Raw genomic sequence first — 18465 nt, 5'->3', positions numbered from 1 at the left:
TATACTATATCTGAGAAACTACAGCTGCATTACAGATGATAACAGTGTGAATGTTGATGGAGGATATGAAGCTCGACCTCCTGGAGAGCATTCATCCAGAAAAGCCTTGGTAGATTCTTTATCATCTCTCAAGTCTCACCACACGGGCTCTCCAGTCACTACCACTCGTTTTGGGCGTGTCCAAAAACAAAAAACAAGCTTTGGCAGTATCTGGTTTTTCATACCGTCTCTACATTTGCTAACACCTCAGTGGGCTGAACAGAGAGACTGCCAGTTGAATAAATCATGTGACTAAAAACTAGGGATGATTTGCAGGTTTTTTCTTAAGCAAAATTAACCAAAATGGACACATCTCCTATAAACTATACACTTTTTAAGGCAACAAAAGGAAAATCTGATTCTCCATCTTTCTGAGCTCTAGACACTGACCTCTGGTGGCGTCTGCTGGTCACTACAACACATCACATAGATACAACATCAGAGAGAGAGGGGCATCTGGTTTTCTGAATACCGTGGGATGCTGTAATACCCCCAGACCTAAAGTATAATTCCCAAAATGTTGATCTATCAGTTAAGGATTATTGGAAGCGTTGTCGGCCATGATGTTTAAATGTCAGCTCTTCGCCTCCACTCGTTTCTGTGTTGCTATTCTGTGAGCGTGCTGACTCTGTGGCAGACATGTTGGCTTACGTGGAAATGTTGCTCCATCACTTGGATCTTTCCTTGTTCCGGACACTTCCTCAAAACGTGCTCTGCAAACTGGAACAGGATCTCTACCATCTGCACACACACACACACACACACACACACACACACACACACACACACACACACACACACACACACACACACACACACACACACACACACACACACACACACACACACACACACACACACACACACACACACACACACACACACACAATTACAGGTTCAAAGATGATACACTGCTACCTTTAATACAGCAGTGGTTTTCTGTTCTCACCTTGTCACCCACCACTCCCTTTCTTTTCACTGGATCTCCAAACAGACCTGGAATAAACAAACGTCACACATCATGACCAATTCTGTTTACAGTCCAATTTAAAACCAGAAGGAAAAAATGAATGAAAATGATAACATGAGTGTGAAAAGAGGACGCTGACAGCACACGGCTCACAGATAAAGAACAGTTTGTCACAGTAGTTATTAAGACCATCAAGGTGAAAGTGAGAAGTATACACAAATCTATAATGATCAGAGTAATCTCACTCACTCTTACACGTGCATGCATGCAGGAGTGGGAGTCAGTTACTATGGTTACATGCAGGCCGTCTGGCTCTGTGCCTCATGAACTGGTAATAAACCATTCTTGATGCATACTGGGTTTTCATAGCAGCCTCAGTCTAACTCATTAAGACGAGTGCAGGTGGCTGTTTCCAGACTAGACTTACTCTTCAAGGTTCAGCTGGTGTAATTCAGGGAAGTGTGCTTTAAATTACAATATTTTTTCAGTATCCTCATATTTGGCCCATTTAAAAAAATAAGCAGGTGCCCAGGGTAAGGAGCATATATATTAATTGTGCTATATTTTGAAGAAAAATATAAAACGGTACCCAATAAACACAAATTAGCAAAAAGAATAAAGGACATATGGAGCCTAAGGTCGACCAGGTTTCTGAAGAGCCGTTATGAAAGTGGAAGCTCTGGCTGTCGCCATGCTGTCAGCATGCTGTCAGCGATTAGGAGCCAGACTCCTAATCTAAGAGAATCCAAAAATGGACAAAAACGTGTCTGGTGGTTGGAGGTGAGGCAGCCTGGGTGATGGAGGCTCATGCTTTTATTTTGTTTGTGAGCCCCCAACCTAAGACAACTGTCTGTCATCCTGTGTTACACAAGAAAGAGTCCTGCAGCACTCTTTATAACGAGGCTGCAAATCCTGTTTCAGCGGTTGCTTCCATGTTGCATCATCCAAAACTAATCCTAAAAGTCAGTAAATAAATAATGATTCTAAAAAAATAATAATAATTTTGGATTGTAGTTGATGCATTTCTGATAAAATAATTTCATTTGTGATGATGAATATGACAAAATGTTAAAAATATTGATATTTAGAAGTATGGCTGTTTTTTCGATGCAGGTAATTGAAGTGTTGCCTGTGGATGTTTGATTAGGATGGGGTCTTGGATGAACCACACGGAGCCTGTTTGCATTGGTGTTATGTATAAATAAGGGCGTGTCTTCTTCTGTTAGGCATTTTGACACATCGTTAATAACCGGCATGGAGAAGTGTGCCGGCGTTACCTTTTTCTCTAATGATGCTGCACTGATAGTTGTAGTAGTATTACAAGTCATTCTAAAATATATTCAGATTCTGAACATGTAAGTGGAACCCAACAGTACAGGTCTGATGACGGGCTGCTGGGTGAGTGACATGTGATATACCCACCGAGCACCGCCTTAGCAGTTCCCTCGTGGAAGGACCAGGCCAGAGACAGAGCCTCCACGAAATGCTCCTGCTTCTGCAGGCAGTCGATCCGCTTCACACACACACACACACACACACACACACACACACATGAGGACGGACATGAGGCAGGTGTCGTCGTTGTTCCACTGATACACTCAATTCAATAAACTCCACTACAAAGGAGCTGAACAAGAAAGTCATATTCTAATGTTCTATTCCTAGATTTACCAAACATTATATTCCAGTGTGTCATCATTACTGTTTAAATAGACACTATATGAGGATTTATCACCACAACACAACAACTACACATTAAACACATGCTAGCATTGAATACTTCATATAAAACTTAAAGCTATGAACATAATCCCGCAGAGAAGGAAGCTAATTGTATTTGTTAAATATCCTATTTATTACTCTACCTCCACTAGGTTTTAAAGAGAACATTGTACTATTAACTGGCTTCATCACATAACTTAAATATAAGTTTCGACCAATCTTATTGCAATAGTGAGTTCTTTGCAAGCATGAAATTGTTGTGGACGATGGGGTTTCAGGCGTGACCTGGTGTAAGGAATACGGACATCTGTCAGCACCTATATTTGTAATCGAGAGCTGCAGCATGCAGGTTTGTTGTCTGTTCTGTATTCACCACAAGTTAATCACTCACACCAGTTACTCTCCGTATCGTCTATGTAGAGGACTATACATTAAGCTCATGTGGAAAATGTAAAACCACTTGGGGAGAACACTCTGGTCATCTGATCTGATCCGTTGATGGTGAATTTAAGTTCCCCTGGTGAACAGTGATGCTGCGTATGTGTCTAGGGCTTTTATTGTGAAAGGGAAGAACTAAAGGAGTGGTACATGCTGCTGTTGTCACTGTGGAGACAATGAGTGTATTTGACCAAATTGATAAATAAATACAAAGTACTTTGTGGCCATTGTGTTAACTATATTATTTTTAGATATTATTTCTCATCTCAACAAAATGTGAAGTAAGAAAATGGGTTTATATATACAGTAGTATATATGTATGTACACACACACACACACACACACACACACACACACACACACACACACACACACACACACACACACACACACACACACACACACACACACACACACACACACACACACACACACACACACACACACACACACGTACCTCTCTCCAGTTCCTTAGAGCCATAATGTGAGCCGACTGCAAGACAAGAGAACATCACACTTGATGAATAAGAAACACACTAAAACCACAAACTTTCAAACACATTCTTGGTGAAAAACATGTACTGTATTTTATAGATTAGAAATAAAATACTACAAGCCACAGTCAAACATTAATATTCAACCTGCTTTGCCACTGCAACAATAATCAGCATCTTGTTTTCAAAGCGATTACCCACAATCACAGTTGGCCACACACACACACACACACACACACACACACACACACACACACACACACACACACACACACACACACACACACACACACACACACACACACACACACACACACACACACACACACACACACACACACAGTACCTTGGTGCCCAGATAGACGATCTGTCCTGCGTAGCTGGAGACGGACTGGTAGCAGGCCTTCTCCCCCACTAAAGCCTAGGACACAGACACACAGTGAGACACACAGTGAGACACACAGTGAGACACACAGTGAGACACACAGTGAGACACATGCACACGTCCTCTCAAAATGTCTTTTTAACGCTGACTAACAGCCTCATATTAGCTTCAGCTGAACTTTTGCCTTTTGCTAGCTTTGTGGATTTGGACAGTGTAGTCACATTAGAAAGGGATGGCCAGCATGACTAGGAAGAATAGACTTGTTCTCGCTGATCTAATATACTTGAGTGTGAAAATGTTCCTCTTAAATGTTTTTTTTGTCTGTCATCAGTCATTTAATTTGACCTCTCCCTTGGCCCATTAATTGTATGTTTGACCTCTGACCCATCTTTAACCCCTCACCAGAGCCTGGGAGACGTTCCCTCCGGTTGCCAGCGATTTGAAATGTCGGCTGTTGTAGACCAGTTGCACCTGCTCCAAGTCCAGAGTCTCCAGAACCTCCTGACTGGGTCGGTCCACAACCTGCAGCTTTTCATGGCTGTCGACCAGGACCAGCGTGCGACTGTTGATCCACTGCAGAGACAGACACAGGAGGAGACCGACACCATGACTTTATCACAGCATACATGGTAAACAAACGTCATCTGTTAACCACACATTATACATATAGGGCTGGGACTCGATTAAAAAAAATAATTTAATTAATTAGAGGCTTTGTAATTAATTAATCAAAATTAACCGCATTTTAATCACATATAAATTTGACCTGAGAACAGTGAGAAGTAATTTTTTTCACATGGATTTTTAGTATACCATTGAATAATGACTGAATACATAAGCCTAAGCAACAAAATATTGTTTATTTTTGTTCAACCAAGTCCAGAAGAGCAGTGCAATTTTTGCCATTAAGTGTAGCAATAGCATCTGGTGGAGTGTGGGTTGGGTGTGGGTCCTTGTACTCGGAGTCGGGCTTACGTCCACGCTAGCTTCCACGCTAGCTTCCATGCTAGCTTCCATGCTAGCTTCCATGCTAGCTGCTATATGTTTTGTGATACTTGAGGCTCGATGTGCTGCGGTGATATGCAAATTCCTTGTTGTATAAAGTCCCGGCCCTATATATACAGTATATATATATATATATACTCTCGTCACTGTCAAACGTGCCTCAGGCAGCCAATCAAATGGAGCAAGAGGCGGGCTTTATTACTCCTACTACACATCCTTCCTGTTTGGATGGCAGTAGCTCTGGACAATAAAAGGTTGATATTAGCTTAGTTGTTAATTCGGATGATCTATACTTTTTTCAGTCTTTTTTCATCCTCCCATGTGGAGCTATGTGTGGAAGAGGTGAGACAAGATGCTCACTGATTCATTGCCGACACATTCCAGATATATCTAGCAGGTGAATATCTAGACCTGTGGGGGAGTCTGTCAGGGAGCGACAGTTGCACCCTGAGAAGCCGGCTGTGAGTCACAAAGACACGCAGAAACAGGCTGTTTTGTGAAGAAGCTACAAGGAATGAAAAAAATCTGGTCGTCCATCGTGTTGTTGTGTTTGACTCTGTCACAGGTCACGACCACTTCAAGACTCCCAGTTACACAGCGCAGACATCTGAAAACTCACACTTAGGCTAATGATGTCACAGCTCAGCTGGAGTTGTTTTTGTTTGATGACGTGGATGGTCCCCGTCTCCTCCTTCTTTACCTGAACAAACAACCGAAGCACACAGGAGAACATTAAACCACTACTGACTGCTGCCCTATGATCATTACTCTCACAAAACACCGCTGAAGCAGTTTAGCACGTACACATCTGGGAAATATTACATTAAAAGCAGCATAATAGTAATGTTGGGCAGTGCTCTCCTTTCTAACTGGCTGAAGACAATACTGTACATTTCTGAATCTCTGCAACAAACAAGGAGATAGCAATGTGTCAAGATTCTGAGGTGAGTCGGACAATGAAGCTATGATTAAATAATACTGGACAGCATGAAACAATTAAAGTCATTTCTTAGTTGTTTGAGGAGCTCGTCAGGTGTTTTCACAAAAACACAAAGCTAATTTTCACCGTGCGATATTCACGGCAGTTTGACGGCAGGATCATTAGTGTTTACTCGTGTTTACAGCTGGATGAACCCAGAATAAACTATTTAGCTGGGATTTAATATCAATAACCAGATGAAATAACTCCATAATGATGGTGATCAATAGAAAGTGTGAAGTCATGCTTTGTTAGGTCTGTCTGCAGGAACACAAGCTAACTACTTTTAAATGCTTGTTTCCTGAATGGAGTCTGGTCCTGATCAGAATGAGGCGAATACACAAAATGTGTACTCACGTTAGTCAAGAGACCAGACCAGACTATGTGGAGGAACCAAAAACTGTCTGTGGTCTCCCAGAGGTCTAGATAGTAGCTCACATTAGTCCAGAGACCAGACCAGACTATATGGAGAAACCAGAGACTGTCTGTGGTCCAAACAACAAGGTCTCTGCTGTATTTATGTCTAGATGACCTTATTTGGTGTGTTGATGGAGCAGCTACAATGTTAGCATAGCCTAGCACCCATCAAAAACTAACGTATATTGTGTGTATCGTGTCGGGAGAACAGGATAGAACAGAAGAGCAGATACCAGGAGGAAGTGGACTGTGTCTCCTTTACAAAATGCCAGGATGGGGTTGACCGTCTTTTGAACAGGAACAAACTGCCAGGCCAGCTGAGGAACACTGGACGGGTCAGACTGGTGGAAGACAACACACACATCACTGATCAGCATCCATGCTACACTGAAAACTTCTACTTGGAATTCAACTTTCATCCACTTATTATTGACACCTGTGCTTACCTACAGGCCGATACAATGTGACACAAAACGGAAATTCATAAATTCATCTTCAAAAAACCACTCTGTGGGGATCGTGCTACAAATGTAACTGTCGAGATTCTTCTAGAAACAACACCTGGTTTTGCTGCATATGTACTGAACAACACATCTTGTTGTTTAATGAAGCCTACAGCAGGATGTGCTGTTTGCAATAATGTGACTGTGGCTAAACAGACACGCCTCACTATGTGGACGTGTCAGTGACCACGTGTTAGATCTGCTTTTAGTCGGTTTTCCATGATTGCTTAAGTCACCTGATCTAAGGGTTCAGGGTGTTGTGTGCTACACCTGTGTGCACAGCTTTTAAAGCTTTTAAAGCTCATTGAGGTAAATTTGAGCTGAGGTTACATATGGATGCATATTTTAGACATGAGATCCCCTGAGCAGAGGCAGTGAAATACATCACATATAGAACTTGGAGAGCATTTCACTCATCAGTTTGATTGCTGGCATGTGTTCACCAGCCTGCGGCTCATTTTTTGGAACCAGTGTCGCTTTTTCTTTTAGCAACCTAGCCAACAATGTCAATTTACGTCTAATTTCAAAACCTTTTCCTCAAATGTACATGTCATCTTCAGGCCATTACACACCGCGGTTCTTTAATGCAATTCATTTGAAGGTTAATATATTTTTGTTGTGAATATTTTCACACAGAAACCAAATATTGTGATATGAAAAAGCAACTACATTACGTGGACATAAAAGCTTTAGACATATACAATGCATAACTGTTTACCAGAGGGAACTCAAATTCACTGAGAGCATTCCGCTAAATGGAGATAAAATAGTGCAGTAGCTTCGGTTATACAACGATTCAGCTCAACAGTAGGTGGTCCACTGTCTGCGCCAATCTAGTTCAAACTTTTACTCAAAAAGTGCTGGAAATTTGCATCATGACAGGTACGAACAGCTTTGATTATGTTTGGCATTATTCAATGAGGCATGAGTAAAGGCTTTAAACATGTGTATCAATCACTCTCAGCCAACATGCACTCATTACCAAGATGAACAAGGAGGTAACTATACAGACCTTGCTGTAGGGGAAAGTCATCCAGACTTTCAGCGAGGGCTTCAGTCCGATGACCAGAATCTGGGGAAGAAAACCAAAATCAATAGACAATGATGTGACTGGCTGAGAACGTATTTAGGTGTGGAGCGTATCACTGAGGAGAGGAGCCACCCAAAGTTATTAATAGCTATTTACAGACTGTTTGACCTCATTCTTACTTGCAATAATTCACTACATGTTAACTAATTGGTAGGAAAACAAATATGTAATAATTAAGATCCATGTATGTGGTGGAATAATGGTAATAGAATATATTCATTTGGGATTTTATGGCCCAAATCATTCCAAAGGGAGAAGGACCCCTAAACCCCCTAAACCCCCGGGTAGCTGGGTGGAAAACCACTTGATTAGCCCACAGTCTGCTTTTACTCATTGACGGGAAAAAACAAACTGCATGCAAGAGTTTTCAGTTACACCGGGCACTGGTGACCAAACCACATCTCTGCCTGCCCCGTCATTCAAAGCAGTCCAGAAGAGAACCTGCTGCCCAGAGAGGGAGGAGATCTGGGATGAAGCTAAGCCAAGCCAGTCTGCTCTCTAACGCCTCTCTGAGGAATATTCCAGCTGACAATCTTTTCAGAGAACTATGGTGGATCAAGCTGGCCTTGATGGGCGGACCTCAGGACAGATGAGAGGACTCCGTTGGGACGAGGGAGGTGGACTTTGTTTCCATCAATGATACTCAAACACAGTCAGAGCTGATGGACAATGTTTCCGTGACGTTGAAGCTTGAATGTCATGATGTCGGCCATCCGGCTGACCGGAGAACTGTTTTGTTGCTGCTGTTTACATTCATTCTGATGCAAATTTGAAAAAATGCTCCACAGGAATAAACTACCGTTTATGTTTTGTGGTATTTCTGCAGTATAAAAGGGCTTCAACTGCATTTTATTATGCATCCCTGTGTTGCATCATGATTAGGCATGAGAACATATGAAAACTATGTCACAATTATGACAAAATCATTGTGATTCACAGTACTGTCCTGATAATCCTCAAAATGTGCCAAAACTCTTTAAAATGGCACTAAATCATACTGGAATCACTTTTCCATTTGCTCCAAAACAATAGGAACACAAATGATCAAACAATCTGAAATAATAATCATAAATCAAAAGGGTTCCCTGCATGAATCAATAAAAAAGGCAACATTTTGTGAGTCTGTTTTTTATTTGTCCCATTCCTAATGACGACAACAAATTATCCATGAATGCTTGATTTCCTCCTAAACTGAGAAAGTGTCCCAAATTTAACGAGTCCACGATTTCCTTTCTGAATGTAATGATGCTCCAACTGTGTGTGAGCATACCTTGGTGAGAGAGGCCATAGCCAGCAGGGAGTAGTGTGTGATGGGATGGTCTCTGAAGTCTGGAGGAGCACGCAACGGTTCAATACAGCAGACCTCCCCTTTAGAACCACTGAAGAGACATCGAGAGTCACAGGACCGCATCCCCATCACCCTCCTGGAGATGAAGACAATCAGACTGCCATCATGAACGCTGCGGGTGAACATGGCCCTCGCACAAGGGTCCAGCTCTTTTTGCATGGAATGATGACATAAGACAAATAAGGTAATCCTTCCATTTACAGTATTGCAGCAAAAAGAGGAGAGTGCACAATAAAGACAGGATAAATAAAAAATATATAAATCATGGACAGACTGAGTGGTTGAGTTTATATTATTGCACTAATGAAATAGGATATATGAATATGAGGACTGAAATGTGTGATCTAATATCAAATATAAAATCCAGAGATTGTTCTTTTAAAGGAGTCATCACCTGGAAATCGCAATTTCTCTTGTTAAAACATGCATATCTGTGTTTGACCTCAGTTGAAACTTGCCTGAAAGGCTGGAGTTTGAAAGTGGCGCCGTTTTTTCGCTTCTGCTCTTTTTCCGAACAGGAATAGCACACAAGGGTGTGCATTCCTAAAGCACGAGATTTTGATTCTGCGCCTACGGTGACGTCACCGTGGCGGCTACTTGCATAAGCCCACCCCTCTTTCACCACCCAACCCCGCCCCGTCCGCTACCTGAAATCGCCGAAGCGCCGCCATTATGTTTTGGAGTCTGCATGCAGGCAAGCCCCCCCGGCTCTGTCCTTCCTGCGGCGAATCAACGCGCGCCTCATTACATATTATACAATGCACATCCGGACCAGTCAAAACCTCGCGCGTAATCTCGCGTGATAAAATCGCGGTACGAAAAAGGGTCAGAACAAGCTCAATGTTTGATTAAACATTTTTTTTTTTTTTCTAATAAGTTTTACGAATTGATCCAAAGCGATCCAAGGGGGCTGGATACGTATAAAACCAGGTGATGACTCCTTTAATATAATAAGTCAGCAGAGAGAGTCCTCTTAACTCGGGATTCATAGCTGAACTATAACCTCTCATCATGTGACATGCTTCATAGTGGACTTGTTAACTATTGCAGGTCTCTCACTCTCTATCTCTCTCTCAAAAAGTGCATTAATGAAATGGTTGAATATATTTTTAATAATGCACCATGTCAGACAGTTCCATCTTTGTACACTAAGCAGCATTAGTTCTGTGAAAAGCTCTTTCATTTTTTGGGGGGGTTCTTTTTTTTGGCCTTTTTTGCCTCTATTCAGCAAGGACAACGTGATGATGACATGGGGCGCCGCCTCTACCAACTAAGCTGAATGTCCGGCCCTGAAGTAAACACTGAACATAACGTCGTCTCGGTGTAAATACGGCAGCGACCTTGTTGTTTGTTCCATCGACTGGTTTTACTCCTAGTTTGTTCGGTCTCTGTATGAAATGTAAGATATGATCCCACGGATTGATTGTTGCATTGAAAACTTATTTTTATTTGTATATAGACTGCATTATACTGTTTTGTCTCAGGGATATGCTCATCGCCTGTAACAGGAGGACTTTGTGTTCATAGGAAGTCATTTCTACTTGTGACAAAGAAAAGCCTTCTCTTTAATACAATATTAGAGAAGGTAATTAACCTGCTGGCTTTCTTTTATGATCATCACAAAAGTAGGAATTGATGAGCAAACTGAGTAGCAAACTGAGATTTAATATGTTTTTATTAATCATGCATGGAAACGTACACAAAAAAATTGTTGCATCGAGAATCGAGATGCATCAACAATCGTTTTATAATCGAATCGTGAGGTGCCAAGAGATTCCCTGTGAGTTAGTGAGACAATGAAGGAAAGAGTGATTCATTGGTGAGTTTTTTGTATGTACGGTCTACTGGGTGCAGTGTGTGTGTGTGTGTGTGTGTGTGTGTGTGTGACGATTTGTGTGTGTGTGAAGTGAACCGACAACTCAGAATCATCAGAAAGGTCAGTGCAACGGCACGGCATCAGTTTTGACGCGTTTAAAAAACCTGCATAAACACGCTCACTTTGGTGGAAAAGGGAATTACTGTTGTATGTATTCAAATACCTTTGAGCAGTGATGCATGAGCTTCCTGGCAAATGTACAGAATCATAAAGGTGATGCATTCCCCAACTGATGTAAGTGCTGAAGTGTGTTTGAATGGTGATGCGTTCGCGTACTGATGTGCAAAAATTCATATGGTGATGTGACGGCTCAGCTCGGGAAGAAAAGTGACCAAACTAGAGGGTCTGTGATGAAGAATCCTGAGCATCCCATTCCCAGTTAATTCATGTCGATTCATAGAATACCTTTAAAGTCATTTACCTGAAAGCCAGCTCGAAGACTGACCCTCCACTGTCATTGCACACTGCAAGGGTTGGATCATCTGTGAACTAGAGACCCCAAAACAGGGAGATAATAACCAATAAATAATAACAAGGGATGGAAATCAGTGTGTTACACTGGTTGTTTAACAGCTGTTTCTTTTGTAAAGTGAGGTGGCTGAATACATGATAGTGTGTGTACCTTCACATGCAGGATAGCTGTCCCTGGAGGGTGGGCATCAGTGATCGTTCTCAGGAGCTTCCCACTGGCCAGATCCCACATAGTGATCTAAACATACAGACAGACAGATGGACAGACAGACAGACGGAGCGAGAAAGATTGTTCAGGATTATAAGAACAAGCTAGAAGAAAGAAAAATTCTCTATGTTATTAGTTACAATCAGTCAATTTCAGTCGCTGAAATAAATACAGCTGTTAAGTTTGTGACTTTGATCCATATGCAGGGCTGAAATGATTTAGTGTTTCTAGCACACATCATTTTAAAAATATACTATTCCTGTATCAGCTGCAGTATGCGAGCTAAACAGACAGTCCGAGTAAACTTTAACAATGTCTTGTGTCCACCCGTTTCAACTTCTTCGACACTCTAATGATTGTACGCGTGTTGGTCTGAGTACATACTTGTCCTTTGGCAAAGCCACAGAGAAGTCGTGAGCAATCGTGGTTGATGCTGAGGGCAGAGACGGCTCCAAACTCTGCCCCAGTGGCCTTCGTACCCAGACAGAGACGCAGAGCCTGATTGGTATCTGGAGAGCAAGATAAAGAGGACGTTTAGCTGCTGGAGCATGGCTACAGACGCTTGGATGGTAAAGGTAATATCAACAAAATGACAGATTCAAGGTTTTCACACATCCATACCAAAAACACACACAACATACTGGCACCAAATGGAAGCCGAAATGCAATAACAACTGCCAACTGCAAATAACCAAATCAAACACGAAGCATGCACCAAAGTAGCTCGGCCAAACCAAAATAAACATGAGCGGTGACGTCTGGGAGTCAGTCAGGTTGACTACAAACATGGAGCATGACCGACCACTCTGACAGGGATGTTCCTACCTTTTCCTGCCCGTGCATCAGGTCAGCAACAATAAGAGACATGGGTCAGCCCTGCTGAGACCTCGTCCCCGTCCAAACCCAAACAACATCACAGCATTCATTTTCACTACATTCTTTGTGGAGACCAACAGCTCTTTGAATAGTTTGATCATTTCTATAAGTTATAACAATCCTGCAAGACATAAAACGTGCCATAAATATTTTACACCGACAATTTCCTTTTGAAATGACTCAGGGGCATGCTTAGTATACACCAGGCTTAGTATACACCAGGCTTAGTATACACCAGGCTTAGTATACACCAGGCTTAGTATACACCAGGCTTAGTATGCACCAGGCTTAGTATACACCAGGCTTAGTATGCACCAGGCTTAGTATACACCAGGCTTAGTATACACCAGGCTTAGTACGCCCCAGGCTTGGTATGCACCAGGCTTGGTATACACCAGGCTTAGTACGCCCCAGGCTTAGTACGCACCAGGCTTAGTATACACCAGGCTTAGTATACACCAGGCTTAGTATACACCAGGCTTAGTATGCAACAGGCTTAGTATACACCAGGCTTAGTATACACCAGGCTTAGTATACACCAGGCTTAGTATGCCCCAGGCTTAGTATGCACCAGGCTTAGTATGCCCCAGGCTTAGTATACACCAGGCTTAGTATAGACCAGGCTTAGTATGCACCAGGCTTAGTATGCACCAGGCTTAGTATGCACCAGGCTTAGTATACACCAGGCTTAGTATGCCCCAGGCTTGGTATGCACCAGGCTTAGTATACACCAGGCTTAGTATACACCAGGCTTAGTATACACCAGGCTTAGTATGCACCAGGCTTAGTATGCACCAGGCTTAGTATACACCAGGCTTAGTATGCCCCAGGCTTAGTATGCCCCAGGCTTGGTACGCCCCAGGCTTAGTATGCACCAGGCTTAGTATGCACCAGGCTTAGTATACACCAGGCTTGGTACGCCCCAGGCTTGGTACGCACTAGGCTTGGTGTACACCAGGCTTGGTATGCGCTCCTCTTTTTCCCCACGTGTGACATTTTTCTGAGGGTTTTTAGACACTAAAAAGTCCAAATATTCTCAACCTTTTCTTTTGGTGTGATCAGAGTCTGGATGAAGCATTAAGATGTTTAATGTGACTCATATAGTCTTTCTCTCTATGCTTTGTGCCGTCTTCCTCCACTCAAAGTGGTTACTGGAAAACTCACCTCTGACCATCCTGTGACGTTGTTTTCAACAGGAATGTCTGTTCTACTTATTTTATTTCTATGGTTATAATTGTATTATAATGTGAATTGTTTATTCTTTACACAACACATATGTCTGTCCTGGGAGAGGGATCCCTCTTCATTTGCTCTCCCTCATGTTTCTTTTTCTTTTTTTGTGGTGGAGTTGTTCCTTAAACTCTCGTGCCCGGAGTGCAGCTGTTGGTTCAGTGCCTTGCTCAAGGACACTCTGGACGGGAGGAGCTGGGAATCAAACCACCAACCTTTTGATTCGAACCACCAGCTCTACCCTGAGCCACAGCCGCCCCGATGAATATATGATATAATATTCAATATAAAAGAAATTGGTCACCGGGTCCCTGTACGCTGACTCCTGTCAACCTTTAAACAAACCCAGCAACTGCAGAGTCTTCTTCACAGAAACCAGAGCCGGTAGAAATACAGGTCAATATTAACAGTCTGGGCCCTGATCAAAGACCATGACACAGTGCTACTGTCATTGATTGATTGATTGATTGATTGACTGACTGATTGATTGATTGATCAAGAAACAAAAATATCCAAAGGATAACATGTTGAAGTGAAACCCTTTTATCTGACATGGTCCCAAGATGTTAGGAGACAACGTAAACACAAAGAAGCACAAGACATTCAACAATCCTTATATGTAAATGCTTTAATTATAAATAGAAAAATAACTCAAGCTAAAATTAAAATAACATATTAATCTGTGACCCTGTTCCATAAAAATTCTTATTAACTATTTCAAAACGTTATGTGTAGCGGAGGGCCATTCCACAGGGATCCGGGACAGGTACTGTACTTAACCATCAAGCATCAGCTGAAATAACAGGATCTTTATTATCCTGAATGCATTTCTAAGCGGAGAATAAAAATACTTCAAGTTAAGTTGAGAAGGGGTTTTGGCGGACATTTCTTTTCCATATAACTAAAGCTCTGGATCATTACCACACCTGCAGTCTGTTTAACAGCTCCATGTACACACTGCACAGGCTGCTGGGGCTCTGACGCATTCTCAACCACTGATTACTGCCACAGCAAATACAACAACTGATATGATGATGGAAAGACGGCTGCATGTATTAATTAACAGCTGCTGCTAACTAACACCACTGTCATGGATAAAACACTGTATCATGTTTGTGGTGGTCTTAATTCAGTCTTGATAAGAAACATAGTGGAATCCCTTTCCCTCGTTTTATTGCATCACAGAACACATCTGCATTGACTGAAAATTGTGAAAGAAAAAGAAAAATGTATAAAAACAATATTAAAAAATAGTCAACATATGCAAGGCAGTTATTCTGATAAATCCTTGAAGCCTATTTTTAAAATCAGGCTCTATTTTTCACTTCTCTACCATGATTGCGAGCTAGACAACTTTTTCATCACTCGTGATATCTACGATCCTGATAATGGAAATTCACCACCATCAACTTATTGGGAGTATTTTCTAACGTGCCCTACGATAAAATCCTCCATGGTCCCATCCCTACTTACGTCCACTACAGTTCACTGAGTCTCATTTCACGGTTAGTCAATTCTTTTGCGTATTGCTCATCCTCCTCGTACTGTGTTTTGCAGTGTTACCCAGAACATGCCAGACCAGTAAGTCCTAAGCCTCCTGGGGACGCCCTGTCCAAATAATGGATGCCGATCTAAAAAGGTTTTAACAAAAGAAGGTCCAAATAAAAGCACACCTTGATGTAATCACTTTGATCCAATCCCTTCATGGCGATAAGGTGGTAGCAAGCTCCGGGAGCTGATACCGGACAGGTGATAAGGAGGGAGTCAACAGGTAATGAAAGGTCCCGATTACCAGAGTCAATAAAACCTGGTGTGTGAGCAGCTCATGTGCAATGTGACATCCTGGCTTGAACCTGGACCAGCAATCTGTCAGGCTTCTTTTTTAACTCTGCAGATCATAAAGAGGTAAGAGCTCCTACACTCACATCATGTGTGACATTTAGCTTGTAGACATTATTGATTCTAGCTCAGCGTGTGGGCTGATGTTGCTGATATTATTTTAAGTTTCAATATGGAAATATCTTTTGCTGAATGCAATTTTTCAACACCACTTCTCACCAGTCTGGATTTAGTCTTAGTTTTAGTCCTGAGATAAAACATCCATGATTTTGTCCAAAATCATATAAAAATATAGCAGAGTGTGTGCCAAGCAAGTAATCACAACTTATGATTACAACAATAAAGCTACATTAATCTACCGATTGATAAAAAGCCCTCCAAAAGTAGCACACTGATTTCATCATGGGAGAAGTTGCCCTCCGTGCTTTCTGCTAGAGAGGGTTTCAGTATAAAAATCTAAAGGCTAAAATTTTAATATTTGCAGAGCAGCACCTTATAAATATCTTAATATCCTTTGTGAAAATAATGTTTGTGACCATATTTTATTAAGTATTGAGACAATGCTATTTGTGATAATATCATATTGTGACAGAAGTATCGTGATAATTAAATTTTTTGAAAATATCATATTGTGACACTAGTATTGTGATAATATAATTTGCGATCATATATAATGACATAAGTATTTTGATAATATATTGTGACAGTATCGTGATAAAATTGTTCAGTGATAATAGAGACAGTACAGTGACATAAGTATCATGTCACAATAATATGATACTTATGTTATTGTGACAGTAAGTATGATAATATCGTATCATGACATAACATGACAATATCTTATTGAAGTGATTCCCACCCCGAGAAGTCTGACTCACCAGAGGTAGACTGGTGCTACTGGCCGCCTAGTTCTGCTCGCCTTCCACTATCAGTGCTGTATAATTTGCATGGGCACTGTTACTCTACACAGCACCTACAAAACCATTGTGATTGGCTTGAATAAACACAAACAAGACACAGCAATTGCTTCCCCTAAACCAGAATGGTAATATGTGGAGCCAGATGTGTGTGTGGTGCCGACACAGACTCAAGTGCATGTTAACTCAATGTATGAAATAAGACAATGCAAACAGACAGCAAACAGAAAACACCATCACAAAACACAATGACTCACACATCCACAAGATGTTTTATTTTCTTAATTTGTGTCGAGCTCTCTGGACCACCATAGAGGTAATATACTGGCACGAGGCGAGTGAATGAGGCAAATACTGAAATTCACATCATTCACGTGATGCATAAGTCGAAATGTATGTGTATAACAGACTGTCAACGGTATGAATAACAAGGTCTCTGCTGTATTTATGTCTAGATGACCTTATTTGGAGTGTTGATGGAGCAGCAGCAATGTTAGCATAGCCTAGCACCCATCAACCAGACTCCATTCAGAAAACAAGCGTTTTAAACATGGAGGGAAGCCTCCACTGAATGAACTGAAATGATGCAGTCTTGTCTCTCGTTCACAGGCAGCCTCTTCCCACAACACACCGCTCCATACTTCATCACAATGCCTCATCGCAACTGCTCTGTTGAGATTAACAACAACTCCAGCTGCTACACTCTTGCCAACCCAAGGTTTTGTATTGCTTTTATACTTTTCTTTTTCCCATCCACTACACCTAACACCACCCTGTACACTACACCGTACACTAGGCCATAAATAACGTCAAACACTACACCTTACATTACGCCATATACTCGGGCACCCACTACTTATCCGTACCTAATATGTACGCCAAATTTTAGAATGGTCATGTGACATTAGTGTGGAATCGTTATGCAGCTTTGATTACTCGTTGTAGGTGCATTCACATGCCCCTAAGTATACACAAAAACACTAAATCTATGGTATGATCTGAAAATGTATGTGTTGGAAGTGGTCTGATCTGTTGCCTCCCTCTGTGTTCAGGGTGTTCACCGAGAGCGGCTGCTGTGAGGTCCCTCTGCCACCTATGATCGGCCCCTGCTCTAATTCCAGCGCATTCTTCAACAAGACCACCGGCAGTGCCACCGGTGCCGTTGGTGTCTTCACCTATGACCTTTTCAACATCGACCTGAATGACTACAGCCACGTCATAGCTGTCATGTACTCCACGCCCTTCGACCGCGCCCTCTACTCCAACTGGTTTGCTGTGGGCATCTTTGACAGAGGAAACGACTGCGACTACAACCTTTATGATATGATGTATAATGGAAGTGAAAATAATTTTGTAAGAGCAAAGGCAGATGGCTCCTGCATTGCATATGAGGGCGACTATGTTGTTGTCAGTGCCTCCATGTCAGACTCATGTGAAGGCGTCCTGAGGGTGGATATCAGTGATACTGGCATGTATTGAGTCAGAAGAAGCCGGATCCTACCGTTGCTTTGTTAGCCATGTCAGATGATCACAGGAATTGTAATAAAATATTTCAATATGTGTGAAACTCAATCAACTGACAAATGTGGTGCTCATTCATCAATATACTTAAAATAAAACGTACATGATACATACATTCATATATACAGTATACAAGG

The 18465-nt window shown here is 41.8% G+C and overlaps 2 protein-coding genes and 1 long non-coding RNA gene across 4 annotated transcripts in view; 2 read left to right on the top strand and 1 right to left on the bottom strand.

Moving 5' to 3' along the window:
* The window catches only part of LOC311021231, an 86838-nt gene that overhangs the window by 51561 nt on the left and 16812 nt on the right, over window positions 1–18465 (top strand). The window lies entirely within an intron of this gene.
* The window catches only part of vps8 (VPS8 subunit of CORVET complex), a 46338-nt gene that overhangs the window by 17772 nt on the left and 10101 nt on the right, over window positions 1–18465 (bottom strand). Inside the window, exons 7-19 of the mRNA XM_084021604.1 lie at window positions 12330–12454; window positions 11889–11975; window positions 11688–11755; window positions 9313–9466; window positions 7965–8024; window positions 6683–6790; window positions 5673–5753; window positions 4451–4621; window positions 4010–4084; window positions 3627–3662; window positions 2432–2522; window positions 989–1035; window positions 691–780 (exon numbers count right to left, since the gene is read on the bottom strand). Coding sequence (XP_083877730.1) covers window positions 691–780; window positions 989–1035; window positions 2432–2522; window positions 3627–3662; window positions 4010–4084; window positions 4451–4621; window positions 5673–5753; window positions 6683–6790; window positions 7965–8024; window positions 9313–9466; window positions 11688–11755; window positions 11889–11975; window positions 12330–12454 — 1193 coding nt within the window. The remainder of the gene's footprint in view (window positions 1–690; window positions 781–988; window positions 1036–2431; window positions 2523–3626; window positions 3663–4009; window positions 4085–4450; window positions 4622–5672; window positions 5754–6682; window positions 6791–7964; window positions 8025–9312; window positions 9467–11687; window positions 11756–11888; window positions 11976–12329; window positions 12455–18465) is intronic.
* Window positions 15259–18293, top strand: LOC311021227 (uncharacterized protein). Of its 2 annotated transcripts, XM_084021682.1 has the most exons (3): window positions 15259–15956; window positions 17417–17525; window positions 17860–18293. In XM_084021682.1, exons 2-3 carry the CDS (start codon window positions 17458–17460, stop codon window positions 18284–18286), a joined length of 495 nt encoding a protein of 164 aa, XP_083877808.1. In that variant the 5' UTR covers window positions 15259–15956; window positions 17417–17457; the 3' UTR covers window positions 18287–18293. The 2 variants fall into 2 exon arrangements, with proteins under 2 accessions (XP_083877808.1, XP_083877807.1); XM_084021681.1 differs by lacking the exon at window positions 15259–15956 and having other exon boundaries at window positions 17362–17525.

Source organism: Eutrigla gurnardus, assembly GCF_963514095.1.
Source record: "Eutrigla gurnardus genome assembly, chromosome: 11".
Taxonomy (NCBI): Eukaryota; Metazoa; Chordata; class Actinopteri; order Perciformes; family Triglidae; genus Eutrigla; species Eutrigla gurnardus.
Note: the sequence above shows the minus strand (reverse complement) of the source record. Positions and strands in the feature narration are given on the sequence as shown.

What these genes read in the sequence shown, in the direction of transcription:
- LOC311021227 (XM_084021681.1), top strand. Translation starts at nt 17,389, where the DNA reads ATGATGCAGTCTTGTCTCTCGTTCACAGGCAGCCTCTTCCCACAACAC. An exon ending in TACACTCTTGCCAACCCAAG is followed by an intron (nt 17,526 to 17,859) that starts GTTTTGTATTGC and finishes CTCTGTGTTCAG; the next exon opens with GGTGTTCACCGAGAGCGGCT.